This window comes from Chelonia mydas, chromosome 17 (genome assembly GCF_015237465.2).
Source record: "Chelonia mydas isolate rCheMyd1 chromosome 17, rCheMyd1.pri.v2, whole genome shotgun sequence".
In the NCBI taxonomy this organism is placed as follows: Eukaryota; Metazoa; Chordata; order Testudines; family Cheloniidae; genus Chelonia; species Chelonia mydas.
In genome coordinates this window covers 16045880-16069537 of record NC_051257.2, presented here as the reverse complement: position 1 = coordinate 16069537, position 23658 = coordinate 16045880, and the positions used below count along the sequence as shown (strand labels likewise).

The window sequence follows — 23658 nt, the reverse complement described above, 5'->3', positions numbered from 1 at the left end:
GCTCTGCAACACATGCATAGAAAACATAGGTATTAGGAAATAAAAGCATGTGTGTTTTGGATGTGTACAGAGACCTGTTTAGAGAAATTTGGGGCCCTATCTCATTTCCTCCGTAAGATGTTTTGGGGCTGCCCTGAGCTTGGGATCCTGTTAAGTTGTCCTCCTCCTCTTGACATCCCTATGTACACATCTAATTTTTTTGGGTTGGAAGGTGGTGAAATTTGTTGATAAAAGTAACAATGTGTAATTTGTGTTTTGTCATAGAAAATCAGAGAGTACGCCCTTCCAGTGATGCAAAGATACCTACTCAAGATCACATATAGATCACGTAGCAAAGAGCAGTGCCGGTCTGGGTCTTCCCCTATTACCTTTTGCAGTGGTGGAATTCAGCTGATCCATGCCCAAATAAATTTGTTAGTCTCTAACGTGCCCTAAGGACTCCTCCTTGTTTTTGCTGAAAAGGACTAACACAGCTACCACTCTGAAACCTAGGGCGATGTGTATTTTGTGGGTGTTATGTGAAAGCAGAGCCCCCCCCACCCCGCATGTCAGTGACGCAAAGGTGCCAGTCTCCCTGGATCAGGTACGGATCAGCCGTACGAGACCAGGATCTTTCCCTATTGTGTGTGTTTGAGGTGGGGGGGGTTTGGTTGAGGGGTGTCGGGGGGGGGGGGGCTATAATCCAGCTGAGAACCAGAGGAGTTGGATTGCTTTGAACCAGAGAAGAGCAGGTCCCAGGGGAGGCCTGAGGAAATGGAGGGGAGGCAGGGCCTGCTCTGAGGCCTAGCCCTGCCCAGCCTCCTGCTCCCTGCCTGGTTTTCCCGCAGGGGTTCCCTGGCTCCAGGACGGGGGTGGCCCTGGAGGGCCGTTGAACATCTCCCCCACCTTTCCTGAGGGACACTCCGTCGCGCAGGTGGGCCCCCCCCCCGCCTGGGGCCCGGGGGCCGCCGCGCCCGCAGCTCCCCGCAGCGCCGAGGCTGGCCGCACAGCCATGTTCCCCCCTCGCCGCCCGCCTGAGAGGCCAGCGTTGCTCCCTCGCTCCCTTCCCCGAGCTCCGCCGCACGGCGCGGCGGCGGGTCGCCTGCGCGGGGCACGCTGGGAGTTGTAGTCCGCCAGCCTCCCAGCCCGCCGCTGCCCAGCGCGTGAACGGACGGGGCCGCCGAACCGCAACACCCGGCAGGCGCCGCGGCTTCTGCGCCTGCGCAAATGGCTTTCCTCGAACAAAAAAACTCCCCCCCTCCCCCCTCACATCGGTCCTGGGTTCAGGGTGAACGACTGTGTGAGGGGACGAGGCCCGGCCGGCGCCCCAGTGGACGCGGTCACCGAGCCCCCGCCAGCTGCCCGACGAGTCGCGAAGAGGCCGCGGGGACGGGCCCTGCCGGGAAGCGCCTGCTGTGAGCTGGGATTAGCTTGGCCTCCCCAAGGCGGCGGCGGCGGCTCCTCGCCGAGACTCACCAGGACCCGGGCTGCCCCGATCCCGGCGGCGGCCAGCCAGTGAGTGAGAGCCCGGGCGGGGAGCGGGCCTGGGCCGAGCCTGCCTCTGGCTGGGCCGGTCCCTGGGGGTGTTTCCCTGCCCTGGTCGCTATTCTGTGGAGGGGGGGGGCTCACATCCCCCACCGGTCGCTATCCTCCGTGTGTGGGAGGGACTTACATTTACCCCCCCCACCCCCGTCGCTATTGCCGTGTGTGTGGGGTGGAGGGACACTCACATCTCTCCCCCCCCACCCCGGTCGCTATTCGCCGTGTGTGTGTGTGTGGGGAGGAACACCCACATCCCCCCGTCGCGTGTGTGTGTGGTGGGGGGAACTCACCCCCCCCGGTCGCTATTCGCCGTGTGTGTGACTCACATTCCCCCCCCCTCCCGGTCGCTATTCGCCGTGTGTGTGACTCACATTCCCCCCCCCCCTCCCGGTCGCTATTCGCCGTGTGTGTGACTCACATTCCCCCCCCCCCTCCCGGTCGCTATTCGCCATGTGTGTGACTCACATCCCCCCCTCCCGGTCGCTATTCCCTGTGGGGGGGCACTCATTCCCCCCGCCCCGTGTGTTTGAGACTCTTATCCCCCTCCCTGGTCCCTGGGGGGGGGTAACACCCCGGTCGTTATTCCCTGTATGCGTGGGGGGGGTAACCCCCCCTTGCTATTCCCCGTTAGGGGGCTGACTCGTATCCCCCTCCCTAGTTGCTGTTCCCTCTGTGGGGGTGTAACTCTCACAATCTTCCCTCCCTGGTTACTGTTCCCTCTGTGTGTATGGGGGGGTGTAACTCACATCCTCTCCTCCCTGGTCGCTATTCCTAGGGTGGGGTGTGAGACTTTCATCCTCCTCCTCCCCAGTTGCTATTCCCTGGGGGAGGGGAGTGTCATTCATTTCCTCTACCTGCAGCTTTGCCGCTCTGCAGTCACTATTCCTTGAGGAGGTTTATACCCCATCAATTCCCCCTTTCCCCGTGTCACTGTTTCTTGGGGATGTCTCACACTCTCCCACCAGTTGCTATTGAGATTGAAGGGCATCTTGTTTCCCTTTCTCTTGGAGGGAGCTTTCACACCTCCTCCATCCCCAGTCACTATTACCTTGGTGGTTGGGCACAATATCCGCCATCTTTGGCAGGAGTGCAATGATTTTGGTCATAGGGAGGAAGCTGCTCCTCCCTTGGTTAGGGCTGTGGTCATTACACTGGGGTGCCACAGCTTCTCGTTGTCTGGCACATGCTAGGTCCTGGAGCACACTGATAGGGAATGAGGGTGGGACAGGAGGCGAGGGCAGGCATCTGCTTCTTGGGAGGGCATCGGGGCGAGTATGCTAATAAACCTTTAGCAGTTGGCTGGTCAATGGGAGTCTGGTGAGCTCCAGAAGAGGAAGTTTAGGGGTCTGGCATCATGTTGGAAGTGGAAAATGGGAAACAAGGACTTTACACCTCTTGGTTGAGCACGAGTGCTCAAGTTCCTTGATTTACACCCCCCCTCCTCGTGTATGGGGGACGGGTGAGATGCAGAAAATGTGGCTCAGCACCTCCTGGGGCAGTCTACTTTGAGGAGGGTTGGGAAGAAAACAGGTGTAGTTTCTTGTCTTTGGGAATGCAGGCCTAAAATAGGTCACAGAGTTGCTTTCTCTGGGATTTGGAATTTTGTAAAAAACATAAACTTTCACCAGAAGCTTTCTCTCCTTTCTGCCTGTGAAACAGCAGCAGTCATTGAGTTTGAATATGCAACACTGGGGAATATGCAATTCATGGCATTATCAATAAGAATATATGAATTATCATTTCATATTGAATTTTAAATTTTGTTAGTCCTTTTGACCTGAGTGGCTAGTCAAGGTTTGAGGGTCTGTGGGGAGTTTCCACCAACAGGAGGAACTGATGAAAGAGTCTGGTGGTACCTTTGATGCCATATTATTTATTTACATAGAATGTGTGAAGTCCTGTTTCCCCAAACACAGGAGGAACCAAAAATAACAGGAGGTAGTTTCTTTGCTCACAGTCCCAAGCTGCCTCTTGCCAGCTTCTCCAAGCTCTCTGTGTGTCGTCTGCTCTCTTCAGTCTTTCTGTCTCTGTTCCTGTCTCTGTCTCTTTCCTTGAGCTGTGTTTGTCCCACACACAGAGCCAGGTCTACTCTAATCCCTCAGACAGAGGCAAACACCTATAATATCTTTATCAAGCATTCTTAAAACTACAATACCCACCTGGGAAAGTGAGGAAACAGATTGACAGAGCGAGACGGGTACCCAGAAATCACCTACTGCAGGACAGGCCCAACAAGGAAAATATCAGAACATCACTGGCCATTACATACAGCCCCCAGCTGAAACCTCTCCTCCACATTATCAACGATCTACAACCTATCCTGGAAAACAATCCTTCACTCTCCCAGACCCTGGGAGGCAGGCCAGTCCTTGCTTACAGACAGCCCCCCAACCTGAAGCAAATACTCACCAGCAACTACACACCACACAACAGAAACGCTAACCCAGGAACCAATCCCTGTAGCAAACCTTGTTGCCTACTCTGCCCCCATATCTACTCTAGCAACACCATCAGAGGACCCAACCACATCAGCCACACCATCAGAGGCTCATTCACTTGCACGTCTACTAAAGTGATATATACCATCATGTGCCAGCAATGCCCCTCTGCCACGTACACTGGCCAAAGCAGACAGTCCCTTCATAAAAGAATAAGTGGACACAAATCGGACATCAGGAATGGTAACATACAAAAGCCAGTAGGAGAACACTTCAATCTTCCTGGACATTCTATAACAGATTTAAAAGTAGTTATACTTGAACAAAAAAACTTCAGAAACAGACTTCAAAGAGAAACAGCAGAACTAAAATTCATTTGCAAATTTAACGCCATTAATTTGGGCTTGAATAGGAACTGGGAGTGGCTGGCTCATTACAAAAGCAGCTTTGCCTCTCCTGGAATTGACACCTCCTCATCTATTATTGGGAGTGGAATACATCCACCCTGATCGAATTGGCCCTGTCAACACTGGCTCTCCACTTGTGAGGTAACTCCCTTCCCTTCATGTGTCATTATATAATGCCTGCATTTGTAATTTTCACTCCATGCATCTGAAGAAGTGGTGGTTTACCCACGAAAGCTTATGCTCAAATAAATCTGTTAGTCTTTAAGGTGCCACCAGACTCCTTGTTGTTTCTGAGGTCTACTCTAGAAAGTTTTGCTGGCATAGCTGTGTTGGTTAGGCATGTGGAAAAAAACATGCCCCTAAATAACATAGCTGTGCCAGCTCTTTCTACACAGGCTGTGATAGGCACACACCAACCGCCAAGTCCTTGGAGCATTTCCTAGTCCAGTGTCCTAGACCCTTATCCACTGAATATTCACAGAATTGCCAGGCTCAGTGTTCCCAAAGGAACAGAACACATTACTGTGTAAAGTATCATATTAGCCTGGATCTGTAAAAGCGGCAAAGAGTCCTGTGGCACCTTATAGACTAACAGACGCATAGGAACATAAGCTTTCGTGGGTGAATACCCACTTCGTCGAATGCATCCGACGAAGTGGGTATTCACCCAGCAAAGCTTATGCTCCTATGCGTCTGTTAGTCTATAAGGTGCCACAGGACTCTTTGCCTCTATTACTGTGTATGTTTCAGCAAGGTCCACTACCTTGCATAACACCACAGCACTTGGATATATTTATAGTGAAAACAAGAATAAGTTTGTCAAAGATTCAAGATTCTAGTAATAGTGAGTAAGAATATTGGAAACGATTACATATGAAACAAAATCATAACACACTCTTTTAGAGACTAAACTAACATTAACTTGTCAAAAGAAGTTTTCTCTCTCCCAGAATTCTCTTCAGTGTTTTTAACCAAGGCTAGCTGAGACTTTTTTCATGAAACAAGACCGCTGTCTTTTTGTACTTCCTCAGTGAAGGATGCTTGGGTGTCTTCTGAGCGCCCCTTCCCTCATAGTTAAGCAAACCTTTGAAGTGTACCCATGAGATAGGTTTTCTCTTCCTGTTACATTTTTTTTTCTCTGAAGTCCTTACAATATTTCATTTGCTTTCCACACAGACTGGTGATAAGAAGCCTATTGTGAATGAGACAATACTCAATATACATGTGAACACAGATGAATAAACAACTTTTGTCTTTCAGCAAACATGTTTTTCACCTTAGCTGGTGACAAGTATCTTACACACTGAAAATATATTCTTAAAGTGTCTCTGTCTCTGTCTCTCTCTCTCTAGCACTTCTTACATAGTATTTGTACATATATTTTACGCTCCCTGGTGACCTAGAATATACACACCTCTACACGTCTTTGCCAGTTGGCATTGAGAGGTTCTTGGGTCACGGACTCTTCACTAATATGTTTAATCTTAAACAGATTTTAGACATTTCCTGTTGTTTGTTCCAGTTTTTTTCTTATCAAGTCTCTTGCTGATGAGATGTGTGACCTTTTTTTACAAAAAAGGCTATGTAGTAGATTACTTTTAAAAAATTCTAAATTCTACACTAGGTGGCTAATTTAAAGTAAGTCATCTATTTTTTGTGCATATGTGATTGCCCGCAAATATACATTATCTTTGAGAGTATCTTTCGGCTCCTTTCTTCTTGAGCAGGCACCATACTGGATTACATTGATTTAAAACTCCTGAAGCATAGATTACATAGTAGGAGAAAACATGAATCCATCAATCAAAACAAAACAGATGAAATAAAAATTTGTCCCACCAGCCTTGATGGCTACATATTTATAAAGGTAGAAAACTGTTTTCTTTAGTTTTAATAAGAGAGAGAACTCACCATTGAAGTAACAACATTTGAACTGATGTAGCCAGAGTATTTTTGGTAGTGTGTCTTTGGGGAGTTGTGTATTTTATGTACAATAGATTCAAATTAATCTTTTGAAGCAGATCAGGTTAGTTAGATTAATATACTGGGGTTAGTTTGGGTGAAGACCTATGTGACGCTTTTTCCCTGGATGTGTACATCAACTGCCTGTCTAAGTACTGAAGGGATCATTTACCCTCTAGTAGAAAATAATTTTAATTATAAATGCATATAGAAGTCTATTCACATTGGGTAAAATGAATTGTCTTGTTGGACACTATAGCTCATGAGTGTTAACTGCACCTTGTGGAACTTACAATAAGGAGTAGTCCTTGGGAAGCTGGGTGGGAAGGAAAGCAGAGACCTACTTGGCAACTGTAAAAGTCAGAAAAGAAGCACCAGGAAGCCTCTGTCTGCTAATTTAAGGGAGTGGAGAGACAGTCTGTGTAAAGTGTTTGTTCAGGCTTGGGTCCATGTTACTTTAAACATTTTTGAAAGTGCACCCTCTGGATTATGGGGCTGAGAGTTCATTTTGGGAGTTCTGACAGGTACACAATCCACTTAAATTTTGTTCTCGCAGTTTGACATCACAGTCTCTCTCAGTATTTCATAACTACCTGCTGTATAAACTTTGAAGTGAAATTGTGAAGAGTATGTTTAAATGGACGGCAATTATCATCACCCAGCTTTATGCTGTTGATTTAGTTTGTGGTAGACTTGATGTGACTCAACCAGATAATCTGAAAGTATCATACTGAAATATATATTAACACAGCAACGTGACTGATAACTATCATTAACTCAAATCTGACTTAAACAAAGTCAATTTTCTGAGCAAATCAAAACACTAATTTGCCTTCTCCAGTAGTAGCGCAACGTAAGACTCTTGGGGACTTGTTCTTTCTGTCCTGTGTAAGCATCAAGCTCTGTATCAGGGTAGGAGGGTATCTGCATGCTGCTTTGCAGCGTCCCCCTTGACTCAAGCAGGAACAAAAGTAATGGGCTCCAGGAAGAGGTTGCAAAAACAGTCAGTAGTATGCAAGATCCTGAGTCCAGGGGGAGTAAGGAAGGAAATAGCAAAGGGTCATCAGATTCCAAGAGAAGCAGTATAGGATAGCTGCACTGATTTTCCCCAAATGCACTGATACGTACATGTTTAGGCAGTTCGGTGTGAGATGGGCATACAGGCTTGGTTAGTACAGGGTAGTGTGGGGGTGGGCAAAAGCTGCTATGGGGCTATAGCTCAACCATGTTTGCTGTAAGCGGAACAAATGGGTGTTACATACGGTTTCAAAAATGTTTTGGATTGTAGTGTGGGTTTGCCTTTATGTGAGCACCTGAAGAATAGCTCACTGTAGGTGGATTTTTTTTAATGGAAACAATAGATTTGGTTTCTGTGACACAGTACAATGTGACATAGAAACCAAGGGTGAGCCTGTATTAGCTGAGAAGACAATTTGTCACCATGAAAAAATGCCAGAACCAGTTTTGCTATAATTAGATAAACAGGAGTGGAGTTCAAAATAGATAACTTCTTAGACATTGGGTGTTAGTGTTGATGGGCGCAGAGAACAAGAGTAATTACTTAACATGAACAATCATGTTTATTAAGTAAATGTGATTACACTAGTAAAGACTGAAATTATCAAATGGTGGGGACTCTGATTAATAATTTACTTTGTTTATTTGATTTAACATTCATTAATATCTTTTTACTGCTTTAGAACTGTATGCATACTTTGAAAACTAAGTGAATTTACTCCGAGTCTCAATCTTACTTGACTATTAAGACAGATTTAAGTACATGCACAGATAGAATAATTAAGATGCTATTAAAGCCCAAACATATATAGTCATATTTTTTAAAAATGTAGTATAGTATATACTAGGGCTGTGGATTAATCTCAGTTAACTCACGTGATTAATTAAAAAAATTAACTGCGATTAAAAAAATTAATCGTGCTTAATCGCACTGTTAAACAATAGAATACCAATTGAAATTTATTAAATATTTTTGGATATTTTTCTACATTTTCAAATATATTGATTTCTGTTACAAACACAGAGTACAAAGTGTACAGTGCTCACTTTATATTATTTTTTATTACAAATATTTGCACCGTAAAAATGATAAACAAAAGAAATAGTATTTTTCAGTTCACCTCAAACGAGTACTGTAGGGCAATCTCTTTATCGTGAAAGTGTAACTTACAAATGTAGGTTGTTTTTTTTTGTTTGTTACATAGCTGCACTCAAAAACAAAACAATGTAAAACATACAAGTCCACTCAGTCCTACTTCTTGTTCAGCCAATCGCTAAGACAAACAAGTTTGTTTACATTTACAGGAGATACTGCTGCCTGCTTTTTATTTACAATGTCACCTGAAAGTGAGAACAGGCGTTTGCATGGCACTTTTGTAGCCAGCAGTGCAAGGTATTTATGTGCCAGATATGCTAAACATTTGTACGCCCCTTCATGCTTTGGTCACCATTCCAGAGAACATGCTTCCATGCTGATGATACTTGTTTAAAAAAAAAAAAAAGAAAAGAAAAAGTGTTAATTAAATTTGTGACTGAACTCCTTCGAGGAGAATTGTATGTCTCCTGTTCTGTTTTACTTCACACTTTGCCATATAGTTCATGTTATAGCAGTCTCGGATGAAAGCCTAGCACATATTGTTAGTTTTAAGAACACTTTCACAGCAGATTTGACAAAGTGCAAAAAAGGTACCAATCTGAGATTTCTAAAAATAGCTACAGCGCTCGACCCAAGCTTTAAGAATCTTAAGTGCCGTCCAAAATCTGAGAGGGACAAGGTGAGGAGCATGCTTTCAGAAGTCTTAAAAGAGCAACACTCAGATGTGGAAACTACAGAACCCGAACCACCAAAAAAGAAAATCAGCCTTCCGCTTGTGGCATGTGACCTAGATGACAAAAATGAACATGAGTCGGTCCGCTCTGCTTGAATCATTATCGAGCAGAACCCGTCATCAGCATGGAAGCAAGTCCTCTGGAATGGTGGTTGAAGCATGAAGACACATATGAATCTTTAGCGCATCTGACTTTTAAATATCTTGCGACACTGGCTAAAACAGTGGGAGGTAAGGATTTAGCCTACAGGTTGTTAGCCTAATGATCTGAGTATATGCTTTTATGAAACAGATTCCTGTAACCCTTCACTTTAACTTCTCTTGGGTTATGGCAGGCTAGGTGTAACATTTATTTGCCTTCTTGCTGTGCTCGTCATAAAGGGAAATTTAATTGTCTTCCTTCCTTTTATCCCCGAACAGCATATGCTCTGTACAAACAAAACTCTTTAAAAAGCATAGTTCTTCCTACTCATGCCAGAATGTTGTTTCTCTTGCTTTTTTGTGTCCATAAGAAACTGTCGGGGAGGACATCTAACACCCGTGGGCCGCAGGGATTGGCATGTGCACTCTTCTGTAAGAATAAGAAAGACACAAAGTAACTTTCTCTTGTGGTTTGGCTTTCACTTGCCACAAGCATTTCTATTTCTTTGCTCTCAGAAGTGGAAGTAAGCCAGAAACATGCTGAATGAGCTACATCTAGGTCCCAGCTAACCTACACAAAGCTACCATTTTTTGTTTTCTTATCCCTGGGCTTCCATTTTGCACATTTGCTTCGTGTCCTGGTGACCCTCTCTCCAGCTGAGAGCCCTGGTGTCCCATCACAATTACTTTGTGTAATGGCTTATTTAATGTTACAGGTCTTTACTTATTAGGCAAAAACTTCTCTTCAGACAATCAATTTAAAGGATTCACAGATGATAAATAATACTAAATGCTATTGACCTCTTTGAAGTCCCTTTCCCAGCAATATAGGATTGGTGAAGACTTACAGATATATCATTAGTGGTCTTATGGAAACCTACTTGTGATAGCTACTACCTACCAAATTCATAATCCATTTTGGTCAATTTCACAGTCATAGGATTTTTAAAATTGTAAATTTCATGATGTCAGAGCTATTTAAATCTGAAATTTCACATGTTGTAATTGTAGGGGTTCTGACCCAAAAAGGAGGGGTGTGTATAGTGGGGGGTGTCACGTTACTGCTACCCTTACTTCTGCACTGCTGCTGGTGGCGGAGCTGCCTTCAGAGCTGAGCAGTTGGAGAGTAGGGATGTAAATATCGGTTTAAAAAGTTAACCGGTAAACGATTTAATATTATATCGTTTAATCAGTTAACTGTTAACTGAGGTCGCGCCGGCCGGCCTGGTGTGGGGCGCCGGGGCTGGGGTCACTCCAGGCACAGGGCAGCCGGGCATGGGGTCGTTCCGGCCGGGTGTGGGGCAGCAGGTTTAATGGTAAAGGTTGGTTAACGGTAAGCCTAATGCTTACCGTTTAACCTTTTACATCCCTACTGGAAAGCAGTAGCTGCTCACCAGGAACCCAGGTCTGAAGGCACAGTCACTGCCAGCAGCAGTAAGGATGGCATGGTTTGGCATTTCCATCCTTACTTCTGCGCTGCTGCTGGCCCGGTGCTGCCTTCAGAGCTGGCTACCCAGCCGACAGCTGCCTTTCTCCAGCCACCCAGCTCTGAAGTCAGCACAGAAGGAAGGGTGGCAATATCGTGACCCACCGTTTAAAAAAAACCTTCTGCGCCCGCCCCCTGCAACTCCCTTTTGGGTCAGGACTCCCGATTTGAGAAATGTTGGTCTCCCCTGTGAAATCTGTATAATATAAGATAAAAGCACACAAAAGACCAGATTTCACGGTCCTTGATGCGTTTTCATAGCCGTGAATTTGGTAGTGCCCTAGTAATAGCTAAAGATCTGATTCAATTTAACTTTTTGACTAGTACATTGGCACATGTTCTAAGTACCACCAGATTTTGAATAGCCTTGCACTGAGTGTTAATCTCAGGATTAACTGTTGTCCTTCACCATTTAAGGGCCTAATCTTGTGGTCAGGTGCAGACCTATTGAGCTCAATGGTGCAATGCCTAATAATGAACACTATACCCCTATATACTATAGGCTGGCAGAGGTACAGGGGAAAACTGCAAAATTTAGAGGAAAATGCGGTGAAATGTGAAAGGAATTTTCCAGGTGTGTGGCTGCTTTTGTCCGGGTGGATTGATTCTAAATCACCAAGTGCAAAGCCTTGTTTTTCTAAATCATTGATTTTAATTAAATTTTCCGTTTGTACGTCAGTTATTTTCTAAAGAAAGGTGCATTCTCATAGGTATATATAACCATTGAAACATGTTGATTTACATCTAAATAGAGACATTACCGTAGATTCGGTACATCTCTTTGCTGCCTAAGGGGGCACACTTAACTCTCTCTCTATTTTTTAAGCAATTACATAGCTCAGTACTCTCAGATTCTTATTAATTGCACAATTTTAATGTTAGAAAAAGGTGAACAATATATTTATTAGATAATTAACTTTTTGTTCATGATTTGTGTTAAGATGTATTAGGTTGGTAACTGTAATTTAATTAAACCGAAAACAGCATATAACATTTATTTTTATTAAACAAAATCTTAAATGTTTTGAATCCGTAAACTTCTCTTATCTAAATGTTTTACATTTAGAATTAAATTATTTGTTAAACAAAGGCGTTAACTATGGACAGTGAAATAAGCTGATCATAAACACTTTGAGTTAGATTTCTCAACCTGAAGAAGAGCTTTGTATAAGCTCGAAAGCTTGTTTCTCTCACCAACAGAAGATGGTCCAATAAAATATATTATGACACCCGCCTTGTTTCTCTGATTATTTCAGGTCAGCCTGAGAAATTTTCAAATATGCCTTAGGGTATGGCTACACTTGCAGATGTAGAGCGCTTTGAGTTAATCCAGCCTTCAAAGAGCACAGTAGGGAAAGCGCTGCAGTCTGTCCACACTGACAGTTTCAAGCGCACTGGTGTGGCCACGTTTGCAGCACTTGCAGTGGCATTGCGAGCTGTGCATTATGGGCAGCTATCCCAGCATGCAAGTGGCTGCAACGTGCTTTTCAAATGAGTGAGGTGGGGTGGAGTGTGACAGGGAGTGTGTTGTGTGTATGTGGGGGGAGAGAGAGTGGGTTTTGGGGGGGCTGAGAGCATGTCAGCATGCTATCTTGTGAATTCAGACAGCAGCAGACCCCCCTCGCCCCCCTCCCCCCCCCCCTCTCTCTCATACACAACATTCCACACTAATGGTTGCTTTGTCTCGGAGCAGATAAGCAGCCGGCTGTCAGAAATGGAGCTTTCAAAGGGCATTTCCGCATTCCTGCAGCCGATTCCAAACAATGACAAGAGTGGCCACTTGACTTAAGGGGATTATGGGACATTTCTGGAGGCCGATCAGAGTGCGCTAAAGCAACACCCCATTCACACTGGCGCCGCAGCGCTCCAGTGAGGGCGCAGCAAACGTTATTCCACTCGCCAAGGTGGAGTATCCGGTAGCGCTGTAGCCGTGGAGTCAGAGTGCTCTACGTGCCTTGCCAGTGTGGACGGGTAGTGAGCTAGTGCTTCCGGGGCTCCTTTATTGCACTGTAACTCTCAAGTGTAGCCAAGCCCTCAGTCAGAGTAACTGGAGTTTAAGTTCTTACTCACCGAAGTCTCTTAAAAATGAGACGGTCTCCTAAATTACTTAATTGTCCTTCTAACTTTTAAAACTAGTAGATCTCATCTTCCCCCCTCCTCACTTTTATTCATAATTGGAAGAGAAGTAAAAGCAGGAAAACTTATCTAAATCCCAATCAGTTTCTCTATTTTTGAATGGATTAGTTCAAATGAAGAAAATATTCTTTCTGTGCTTGCAGAAGAGGATACTGCTGTCAAAAGTTCATTTAGCAGTTCAGCAAACTGGTTTCTTGTGCTTAGCTACTGACTTTCTTTAAATTCAGAACTGAGCCAATCAGAGCTTAGGTAAGGAGAAGCTATAAAATAAGAGTAATGAGACCACTCAAGGGGGCTCAGTGGATGATCCTGATAAGATACATGGTATCTCCTGGAGTCAGAGGCCAGGTTCCAAGTGTTCTGATTTTGCCAGTCTTTCACCCAGTGGCACATCCCAAGTCCCCCACAGGATCAAGCCCTTAATACAGTACAACTTATGTCATATTTATAAAGCTTGACCTCAAAAGTTAGATGTTTTTTCTTTATATAGAAAAGCAGCCTTTAATGCAGAGTTTTTGATAGAGGCTCATTGATTCAGCATATTTTTTATTTAAAATGTTTTAAGAGATTATAACATAAGGCATTAACATATTTGTTAAATTTAGATTTCATTTTAAATGGGTTTATTTAAAAAAATGTAAATAATAAAATCCCTATAAAAAATCATCAATTTTTATCCATCCTGCTTTTTTGGGTTTGGGCGGGGAGCAGGGGGGAAGACAACTGATCTTACACTAATACAATATATTGTGATATGTGTAATTGAAAATGTTAGGGAAATGAATGTTGTTCCATCTGTATCCAATTCTAGATAATACATTTAAATAAAATACAAGTTTTACAGGGGTAACTGGGTAAACCTCTGGCCTGTGATATACAGGAGGGCAGATTAGATGATCTAGTGGTTCTTTCTGACCTTAAACTCTATGAATCAGAATGTATTTAATCCAGGTTCCAAACTGGATTAATCGGGTTTAAATATCCTGGGCTGGTACAAGGTGCTATGTGACCTTTTAATGAGGTGAGGACCATCTGGTTCTGTTTTCATGGGAAATACGGCAGTATAGCTCTTTTACTGTCTTTCTGGGGTTAATGTTTACTACTGAACCAAATGGAAGAGTAAACCTACTGAATGACTGACATAATTACCTTCAGGGTGTTGTGGAGGTATCCTGTTCAAGTGTAGACTGTACTTCACCTTCACCTTTTAGCTTAAGAAATCATTCAGGCTCTGTGTATACAGACGGACTTGCTTAAATTGTGATGTCAGTATTTTTAAAATAGCCTAGGCAAGTACATTCAGGCCAACATTAGTGCAGTAAAGTGGGAGCTAGAGGGCACTCTGGCTTTATCAAGGAATAAGTAAGGGACACTGAGTTAGATTCTGATTTACAGCTTTTCGGCTGTTTTTAAGACAGATAGCATTAGCTGCAATCACATTGCACTTTAAAGCTACCAAATAGCTTTGTTAAAGCGCCATATTTAAACCTTGCAAACGTGTGTCTGGAGAAGGGACTGTCTCAAACATGACTTAAAACTATAGTTGTAAAATGGACAAGACTTAAAACAACAATTTGCTTGATTTACATGTACTATAGAGTTTAAGAAACTGGCTGTTGCTAAGGTAACTACTGAATATCCAGGTTTCATTTGCCAGACTTTTGAACCTCTGTAGTAGTCCACTTGCAGGTGATATGTACAGTATAGTGCAACACTTTTTTTTTTTTAAAGAGAAAAAGTGGCACATTCAGTTGAAATTGAAAGGGACAGCTACTAAGCATGAAGGGACGGAGAGAACCCCCAGACGCATTTAATCCTGTCAGTGTATTGGGTAAGTCCCTTTTGTAGAAGGGACTAACCGCCCAAATTTTCAAAAGTGTGCATTTTGCGCACACAAAATGGATATTTGTGCATTCACACCCTGACTTCTGTGTACACGTGAAGGGATGCATGATACCAGTGCTTAATTTGTGCCAGGGCGCATCTCTAGGCGTGGCAGTTCATAGCCCTGGCACCTCTGGGCTTGCTGTGTCAGTTATGAAAATAAAAAAGTTGTTTGAGCCCTGGCATCTTACTGCTTGATCCTCAGTACCTCTCTTGTTACAAATTAAGTACTGCATGAGACCCTTGAAAATTGAGCCAAAATGTCTGCCCAAGTTATAGAAAAGGAGCAAGATCATAGAGTGTACTTTTCCAGAATGCCTTGATTGTCCTGAGCTTTTCTTGATTCTGTTGTGCTTAACGGAGACTTGCACAAGGTGTTTTACTGTTTAAGAAAGGACTCTTCTCCCAAGTGTTTGGCAAGAGTTTGAGTTAAATAGGTGTAAATAAAACAAGTTGTAACAGTCCAGCCGAAAAAATCCCTTCTCTTTATCAGTTGCTCAGGTTTCATTCTCATGATGCGCTCATACCACGTGTTCTCCCATCATCCAGAGATTTTTCCAGCAAAAACAGAAAATACAAGTCCTAATATTTCTAATGGTTACTTTAAAGAATAAGGTCACGCTTTCTATAAATCATAATGTTTATAAAAAGCATTAAACCTTTTTTTTTTTTTTTTTTTGCCGGCCACGTTTAAAATTTAGTTTCTATTATATTTCAGTTTCTAAAACTATAAAAGTCTGTAGGTACCCAGGTAGGTTCAACTAGGTTTGACACCCACAGGGAGCTGAATGGTATACAAATAAAAATGTCCCACACTTTGCTGCTACTGTTGGCATGCCTGAAGACACTTTCCTGCTAGACTGAGTTAACATCTTAGGATATGCAGTTGATTACCGGGAAGGTTTTTTCAAAGAGAAAACCCTAGAACTTTAAAGGGTAGGGATGATTTATGTTTTAAATATATCCTATCTAGTTTGTCCTTCATATAAGTATTAATCCAGATACTCGGGTTAACCTTGGCTATCGAGGATGCTTGAGAACAAAATCAAACTGAAAAAATGCAATACAAAATTCTTTGGGTAACTGCCATTGTTCATTCTAGATACTTAAGGTCTGTATTCTAGTCAGGATGTGTCGTCTTACTAATTAATTTAAAAATCGAATTCTTACAAAATGTCTTTGGAATAGGATAGGGGAAATGTAAAGAGAGCATGGAGGTTTTTTCCTATTTTTGGGAGGGGTCCAAATTTAATCTCTACCTTTTTAAAAAAAACTTTCGTTTCCACCATGTAACAAAGGATTTAGTGTTCTTCCATTGTTATGTAGCACCCAGGTCTGTAACAGTTTTATTTTTTGCTTTACAGGAATAATGGCCCAACCAGCAACGCCAGCATTGTCCGTCCATGATGAGGACTCCTCTGAAAGCAGAATGGTGGTTACATTCCTCATGTCAGCACTTGAGTCAATGGTTAGTGTGGCTAGTTGCTTCAGTATGTTAGAATTATGTTGCTCTCACATACAAAATTACAACATTTTCCTGAAAATTGTTGCATGCCATTTTCACTTATAGCTTTTATGCTTTACCTTTATGTAGACTACTCTGTAATAGAAGAATAGAACTGTAGAATACTAAAGAGTGAGTTGATAGCATGTTTTTCAATTAAAAAAACCTCAGTTCAGTCTCTACTCAAGCAAACCATGCTAATAATAATCATGACTTTTGACTATAGTGGAGATATGATCTGAACTGAGAGATTGCACTATTAGGCTGGGATTTCAGACAGCAGTTGAGGGCAATTTGTAGTTTCCAACTGGTTAAGCCACTGTAAGGATAATTATAGTATGCTAGACTAGTGTATTCCTTGCCTACTCTAGGGTATTGCACTGGTGTAGTTGTACCAGTAGCTGAAAGCCAAGTATAGACATGGCCTTAGTCTTACAGGTTTAACTTAAGACAACAGTGAAAACACCACAGAACTGTTGAGCTTGAAGATATTGAACAGGATTGCTTCTCCTGCTTCCCATCATGAGGATAATCCTGTGGCTAAGGCATGGGACTGGGAATTGGGGGTCCTCCTTGTGACTTTGAGTAAATCTATTAATCTCTGTGATTTGGCTTCCTCGTGTTTAAAATGGAATAGATAATATTTATCCTCACAGGAGAGTTTTGAGGGTAAGGCCTTGTTCACACACAGAATTTGTACAGACTTTACTAAATGGGTTCAGAGATGGATGTAGTTAAGTTGGTGTATCCCCTTTGCATGAACACTCTCTTAAATCAGCTAAATCATTATAAGGCTAAATCAGTTTGAATGTTTACACAACGAGTTTAACTCAGGCCTGATCTACCCCAAAATTTAGGTCAACCTAATTACATTGCTCAGAGTTGTGAAAATTTCACACCTGGTACGATGTGGTTAGGTTGACTTAACCCCCACTGTAGACCGAAGTCTTCCTTCAACCTATCCTCTGCCTCTCAAGCGGGTTGGATTTACTACAGTGATGGAAAATCCCCTTCTGTCACTGTAGTGCTTATTCTACAGCAGCATAGCTGCAGTGTTTGAACTATAGACATACCATCACTCAGTTTCTGAACAGATTTAGTTCAGTTGGTACAAAGTGTGTAGACAACACCTAACTTCACGAATACTTCTAAAGTGCTTTTAGATTCTCAGATGAAAGGCACTATAGAAGTATAAATTATCTATTTCTAATGGATGACATTGTGTTATTTGCAACAGCGTTGAGAGCTATACCATGGCAGCATTGGAAAATAAATTGTTTTCTGCATGGTTTCATGTAAAATTGTATTAACTGTACTTTTAAGTATTGTAGTTCAAAGCAGCTCTGTTTTTTTCTTTTATAGTGTAAAGAACTTGCCAAGTCCAAGGCAGAAGTCGCCTGTATTGCTGTGTACGAAACAGATGTGTTTGTAGTTGGAACTGAGAGGGGAAGAGCTTTTGTCAATACGAGGAAAGATTTTCAGAAGGATTTTGTTAAATACTGTAAGTTTCCAAAAAAAAAAAAAAAAAGGTGTTTCACAAATACTTAATTATACGTGGTAGTACACTGAACTCTGTACCTAACAAGTGTTTCAGTGCCTTGGACTTGCCATAATTGACAGAGTTATTATGTAGATCAGTGTTTAAGAACATTTTTTTTACACAAACATGATATTCAACATCCACGGTTTAGTTCACAGTGATATTTTTACCTCAACCAAAAGGTAATGCTACAAGACTAGCTAATGTTATTCTAAATGTGTTAAACTCTGTCTACACTGAAGGTGCAAAGTGGTGTTTTATATCATGTTTGCTAACGCAGTTTTTAAAAAGCATCTTTTTTCTTAGTGTAGAAGACAGACTCTTAGGTAGTCAACTACTTTCAACTGTAAAAGACAGTCCCTTAATTCCTCAGGTGACTTTATATCTTTTCATAGGATACATGAAGCTTTTGACATAGGTAATAAAACCTTAGGGTTTGCCTACAGCTTTTTGTAGCGCCATAATTATATTGCACAGCATTAAGCTATGCTGACAGAAGCATGTTTATATGGTATGAGTGCATCCATACTTGGGGGTTATCCTGCTTTAATTATATCTGTTTCTAAACTATACTGGTCTAGGTAAATGGTACAACTTTTGTGTGTAGACAAGGCCTAAGAGATGGCCCACTTAGAATATGCCAGACCGTCTTTCAAAAGCTTAATGACCTGTCTTGGAGCTTGTATTTCAACAATCAGTTTGCCCATCAAGAAAAATGGTTTCTGATGGTTCTTACATATTGGTCATTGAAGAATGTAGTTTTGCCTGGCTAAGTGGAGTTTTTGTTAAAAACTAAAAATCATCCTTCACCCTGGCTCCTTCGACTATTAAATATTGCTTGACTGACAGACATATTTCCCTCGCCTACCTTGTGTTTCTCATATCCTGAGACTAACACACCTACAACAACACTGCAAACAGACCTATTTAGTCCATCACAGAAACAGTGGACATACCTGAACAGTATTTTTCTGCTGTTTAAAATTCTAAATCAAAGCTCATTCTCTCAGCACCCATTCTTTATTCATGGCGGGACTCTCAGTTGTTTAACTGTCATACAGAATTATATACACACACAGCTGCTATAGAAGTAATTATTCTGCTTGATCCGCAGTGAAGTTACTGTTCAAAATACAGCATTATAACTTCATTGAAGAATCAAATAGTAGATGAGGTGTTACTGAACCAAGTCCTTATTTAAACACAAATAGCTCTGGTAAATGTCAAACACTAAGAATAAGTATGATAAACACTTGATGGCAAATGAGTTGGATTATGCATGACTTTTGTCATTATGACTATCCTTCTTTAATTATCTCAGTTTTCCACCTTTGAGTGATAATGGCTGCTGCAGTTTGTACTTCCCTGTTCTCAAGGTGGAATGAAAGAGTAGTATTGCTCCTTGTGTTGGTTAAGTCGCGTAATTCTGTGAATAAAACTTCCTGCTCCAGTATGGGCAGTGTCTGTTGCAGCAAGGCCACAAGGAGGCTTAACTCTCCACCGGATTTCTATTCCTACCCACTTCCTGTGGCAACATGAAGCTACTATTTTTGTGTGTAGTGTAGTAGCACTTGAAGGCCCTATTGTGCTATGAGCTGTACATAGTTCGGTGGTTTTCAACCTTTTTTCATTTGCAGATCCCTAAAAGATTTTGAATGGAGGTGCACTCCCCTTTGGAAATTCAACCTGTGGTCTGCAGACCCCTACCATAGAAGTCTTAGATTAAAAACGGACTGAACAGCATTTAACTATAAATGTTTGCGTGTGCTTGGTGCTAAACTGTGGGCTTCTATGGTAATGACGACACTTCCAGGTTTTGACCTGTAGGTGGGGGTATTCACATACTTTTGATAAGAAAAACAGAATGCCTTTTCTGGAATCTAAAACTTTATTTTCATAAAAAGAAAAGGAGGACTTGTGACACCTTAGAGACTAACAAATTTATTTGAGCATAAGCTTTTGTGAGCTACAGCTCACTGCATCCGATGAAGTGAGCTGTAGCTCACAAAAGCTTATGCTCAGATAAATTTGTTAGTCTCTAAGGTGCCACAAGTCCTTCTTTTCTTTTTGTGGATACAGACTAACACGGCTGCGACTCTGAAACCTGTTTATTTTCATAGTCACCTTTTGTGGACCCCTTAGACATAGTCTCCGGACCTCCAGAGCTCCACTGATCCCAGGCTGAAAACCATTGACGTAAATATAAAGAGAGGCCATACCGTGAAAAGTTTACCATCTAACAGACAAAGGGAGAGAGACAAGCAGGCACAGCAAGATTGTGATTTGCCCAAGGTCATGCAGAAAGTCAGTGGAAGAGCTGGGAAATGGACTCTGATCTTGTGTCCCAAACCATGCTTTAATCACAAGACCATCTTCTCATAAGGCTTTGCACTCAAGAGACTCGTAGCATACCACCCTTGCATTGGATTGTACATAGTGTAAACATAGGTTTTTTTATGGAAGCACAGTATTTTGATGTCCAGTTTATCCAGATCCTTCCTTTGTTTCACTCCAGTTTACAGGGTATTCATACTTGTAAAGTGTTCTTGTCTACTACACTAAACCAAGGGAGGATTGTGTTAAGTAGAAAGGATCAACCAGTACAGTGGTGTTACCAGTATCCTTCCCCAAATGCTTCATGATTTAGATGTGATCAGTCTTTGCCAACCTAAGGACCAAGCGTTCTGCTCCCATACTAGATTTCAGTGATTTTTTATTTTAAACAGTTGTCTTATTTTAAAGGAGATGTGCTAACTTTTCATGAAGTTAGTATTCCTAATCTGTGTTACAACCTGTATTTGTGGGAAATTGGCCCTCTTTTATTTAGTGGGGATTTTTGTTGTTTGGGGTGTCTGGTTTTTATTTGGTGCTGACCTCATTAAATCCACCTGCCATCTGGTACCATAAATGCTGTTACCTTTGGATAACAGTTTTGGGATTTTTCTTTCTGCTTGATGGCGGCCTAGTCTGTAAACGAGTCACGATACCCAAGATTGAGGCACTGTGGAATTCTTACATAAGTTACCAGATGTAAACGAGACTCTTTACTCTTTTTGTTTGCTTGGCAATATATTGCTAGTTGTTCAGTGCTTCTAGTTTCCCACAGTGGTATTTGTACAAACAATAAACCTTTGGTGTCAAGAATGTTAAAATTGCAGTGCTTCGTTGGATGAAACTTTTTCAAACCTAATAGATATTTCTTCGTGGAATCATTTTGGTTTAGAAGGGATGTAAAACAGACCAGAAGAAGGGATTTATTTATTTTATTTTTTGGGGTGGGGGGGAGAAGCAAGACTGAGAAAAGGTCAAATAACTCATATCTAGTACTCTGTGTCAAGGTTGACTTAATTATTCTTAATAAATTAATGTTTGTTCTAGCTTTAACTGTCCCCAGTGATGCTGATTCCACCACCTCCCTTGACAGCTTGAACTGTTCTTGTAACTAGGGTTTATAACAGTTGTCCTAATATGAAACTCAAAACCAGGGAGGCCTTCTCCCCTCACCCACACCTTTCCCTTTCAGTTAAGATGTGAACGTGCAAAAAGCATACTTTGAGACATTAGTAGGTCCTCTAGAAAAACCAGGGAAGGCCAGAATTGATCCTGCCATTTCTCAGGTTTAAAAAAAAAAGGGGGTGGGGGCAGTGGAAATAAAAATCTCTTGGAAGCCATATTTTTAATCATAAAAGAACAGAAAAGGCACAAGCTCAGTGTTTAAAAATAATCATTTGCAGGTCACTTTTTAAGCCAGTTGTGTTCTGTATGTTGAGAATATTGATTCCTGATTTGCTTTTACATGTCTGTCGGACAATTAGTTTTCTTTTTTTAAAGTATGTGTGGACTAAATCATCATGGCTGTTAAGTATTTCTGCGTTTCTTTTCATGTCAGATTTGCTTGCTCTTCTTCCCTGTTATGTTGTAGAGCCAGTGTTTTTTTTCCTTTGTTTCCACTGCTTCACTCTTTTTTTTTTTTTTTTTTTTGGTCCCTTTTTGCATGTTTTGTAAATATAGGCAGTGTCTGATAACTAGCAGGGCTCAGGATCTGAGACTCATTTTTGACTATTAGTAATGGGTGTAATTTAGTGGGGCTCTGGTGATGGAAACAAGTTTAAATTGCAGGTAAACAAACCGGCCTGGCCCACCAGGGGCTTTCCCTGGTGGGCTGCATGCCAAAGGTTGCTGATCCCTGGACTAGATTAACCCCATTACCTCTTCATGCTACTTTAGTTGCACCTGCTAACAACTATGTAAATGAAGTGTAACAACACCTGATTCCTCCCTTCTAGCTAATATGACTACCACTACCACATTCGAATAGCATATTTTTCTTATTATTTCTTGTAAACCATCTGGAATAGTAAGGACAGTGCTAAACTTGTGGTGGTCTTTGAATATACATTATTTCACCATTAGCAGATGCATTGAATTTTACAAAGATAGCCACTGAACCAGGAACTTATTCATAATGTCAGAATACCAGCGGAGCATAAGAGAAAAGCTTAAGGATTAGTTTCATGCCAGATACTTTTATACTAAGGCACCAGTCCAGTCTTAGCTTGCTCACTCAAAGTTCTCATCGAATGTAATAGGATATTATAGTATATCAGGATTTTGGGATTCAGATGTAGAGTAAAAGTCTCAAGTTTGAAATCAAGAGTATGGAATGGCTCCCGTCATGTATGTAAAGCTATTTAGAAACTTTTCAGTGTAAAGCACTTTATTTTAATGGGTAGAGGTTTTAGTTGTAATACCTATTGATCAATTTTGATTTCCTTACTGTATATTTAAAGGACATTCTTTGTACAGTAAAAGCTGCTTTATCCGTCACTTCACCAATCAGAAAGCTTTATACACGGCATTTCTGATCTTCATTGAAATTCCAGTTTATAGTCCCATTGGTGTGGGGCTGGCAGGGGGTTGGGGCGTGGGAAGGGGATGTGGAGCACAAGCTCTGGGAGGAAGTTTGGGTGAAGGAGGGGGCTTGCGCCCAGAGCCTGTGCCCCACATCCCCTTCTGCACCCAAACTCTGTCCCTCTTAGTTAACCAGCATTTTTCACTTACCGGCGCCCCCGATTCTCCCAACATGCCAGTTAAAACAGCTTTTACTGGAGTTACTTTCTGTGCGTATATGACTAGTGCAAATAGTGACATACCATTCTATAACTTACTGGCATTCTTTTATGTCACTCAGAAGCTAATTTTAACTGTAAACCCACTTATCAAGTTAACACAACACATTGAAGAACACCTGCAAATAAACAAATAAAATACTAGATAACTGTAGTTCACCACAGGTATCTTGACTGTGTGCAGAACATAGGATGCAGACATTGACTCTCATCTGTACAGCAAGAATGCAAGATGATTAAAGGGACAGAGTCAACTTGAAAATCACAGTGGCAGCTGAAGTTTTTATCTGCTCTTGTTACAAGCAGCACCTAGGAATACCTTAAATGAAAGAAATTGGAGGATTTTGATTCCCATCACTTTTATTTACTTCCTCCATTTGACAGTACTTTCTGCACAGTCCATTCCAAACTGGTGCTATTGGTTCTTTGCACTTCCTTTTCCAGACTTTGGGCTAATTTCACACTCATGTACTGTTATAGAGGTAGCAGGCAGAAAGCTACTGTAAATACACTCATCTTCAAGCTTTATTGGTAGTAACAGCAGTGAAGATGGTGCTGAGCAGGCAAGTGTGCGTGCAGAGAGAAAAGAAAGAATAGTGGACCTGAACCTGGTGGTGGTTGGTTGTCTCGGGTATGCTCAGAAGACCCTCCTGAACAAAATTAG

General features: G+C 42.0%; 1 protein-coding gene across 9 annotated transcripts in view; it reads left to right on the top strand.

Annotated features, from left to right (window-relative positions):
• The first annotated feature begins 1111 nt into the window (after positions 1 to 1111).
• The window catches only part of GTF2I (general transcription factor IIi), a 75773-nt gene continuing 53226 nt past the window's right edge, over positions 1112 to 23658 (top strand). For 4 of the 9 annotated variants that reach the window (XR_006286229.1, XM_043530832.1, XM_043530829.1 and 1 more), the window contains exons 1-3: positions 1221 to 1494; positions 16186 to 16289; positions 17688 to 17826. Coding sequence is in view for 6 of the 9 variants with exons in the window: in XM_043530832.1 (XP_043386767.1) it covers positions 16191 to 16289; positions 17688 to 17826 (238 nt within the window). In the remaining 3 variants the exon portion in view is untranslated. Of the gene's footprint in view, positions 1495 to 16185; positions 16290 to 17687; positions 17827 to 23658 lie in introns of all 9 variants that reach the window. The other 5 variants (XM_037880109.2, XM_037880108.2, XR_006286228.1 and 2 more) reach the window with 4 other exon arrangements.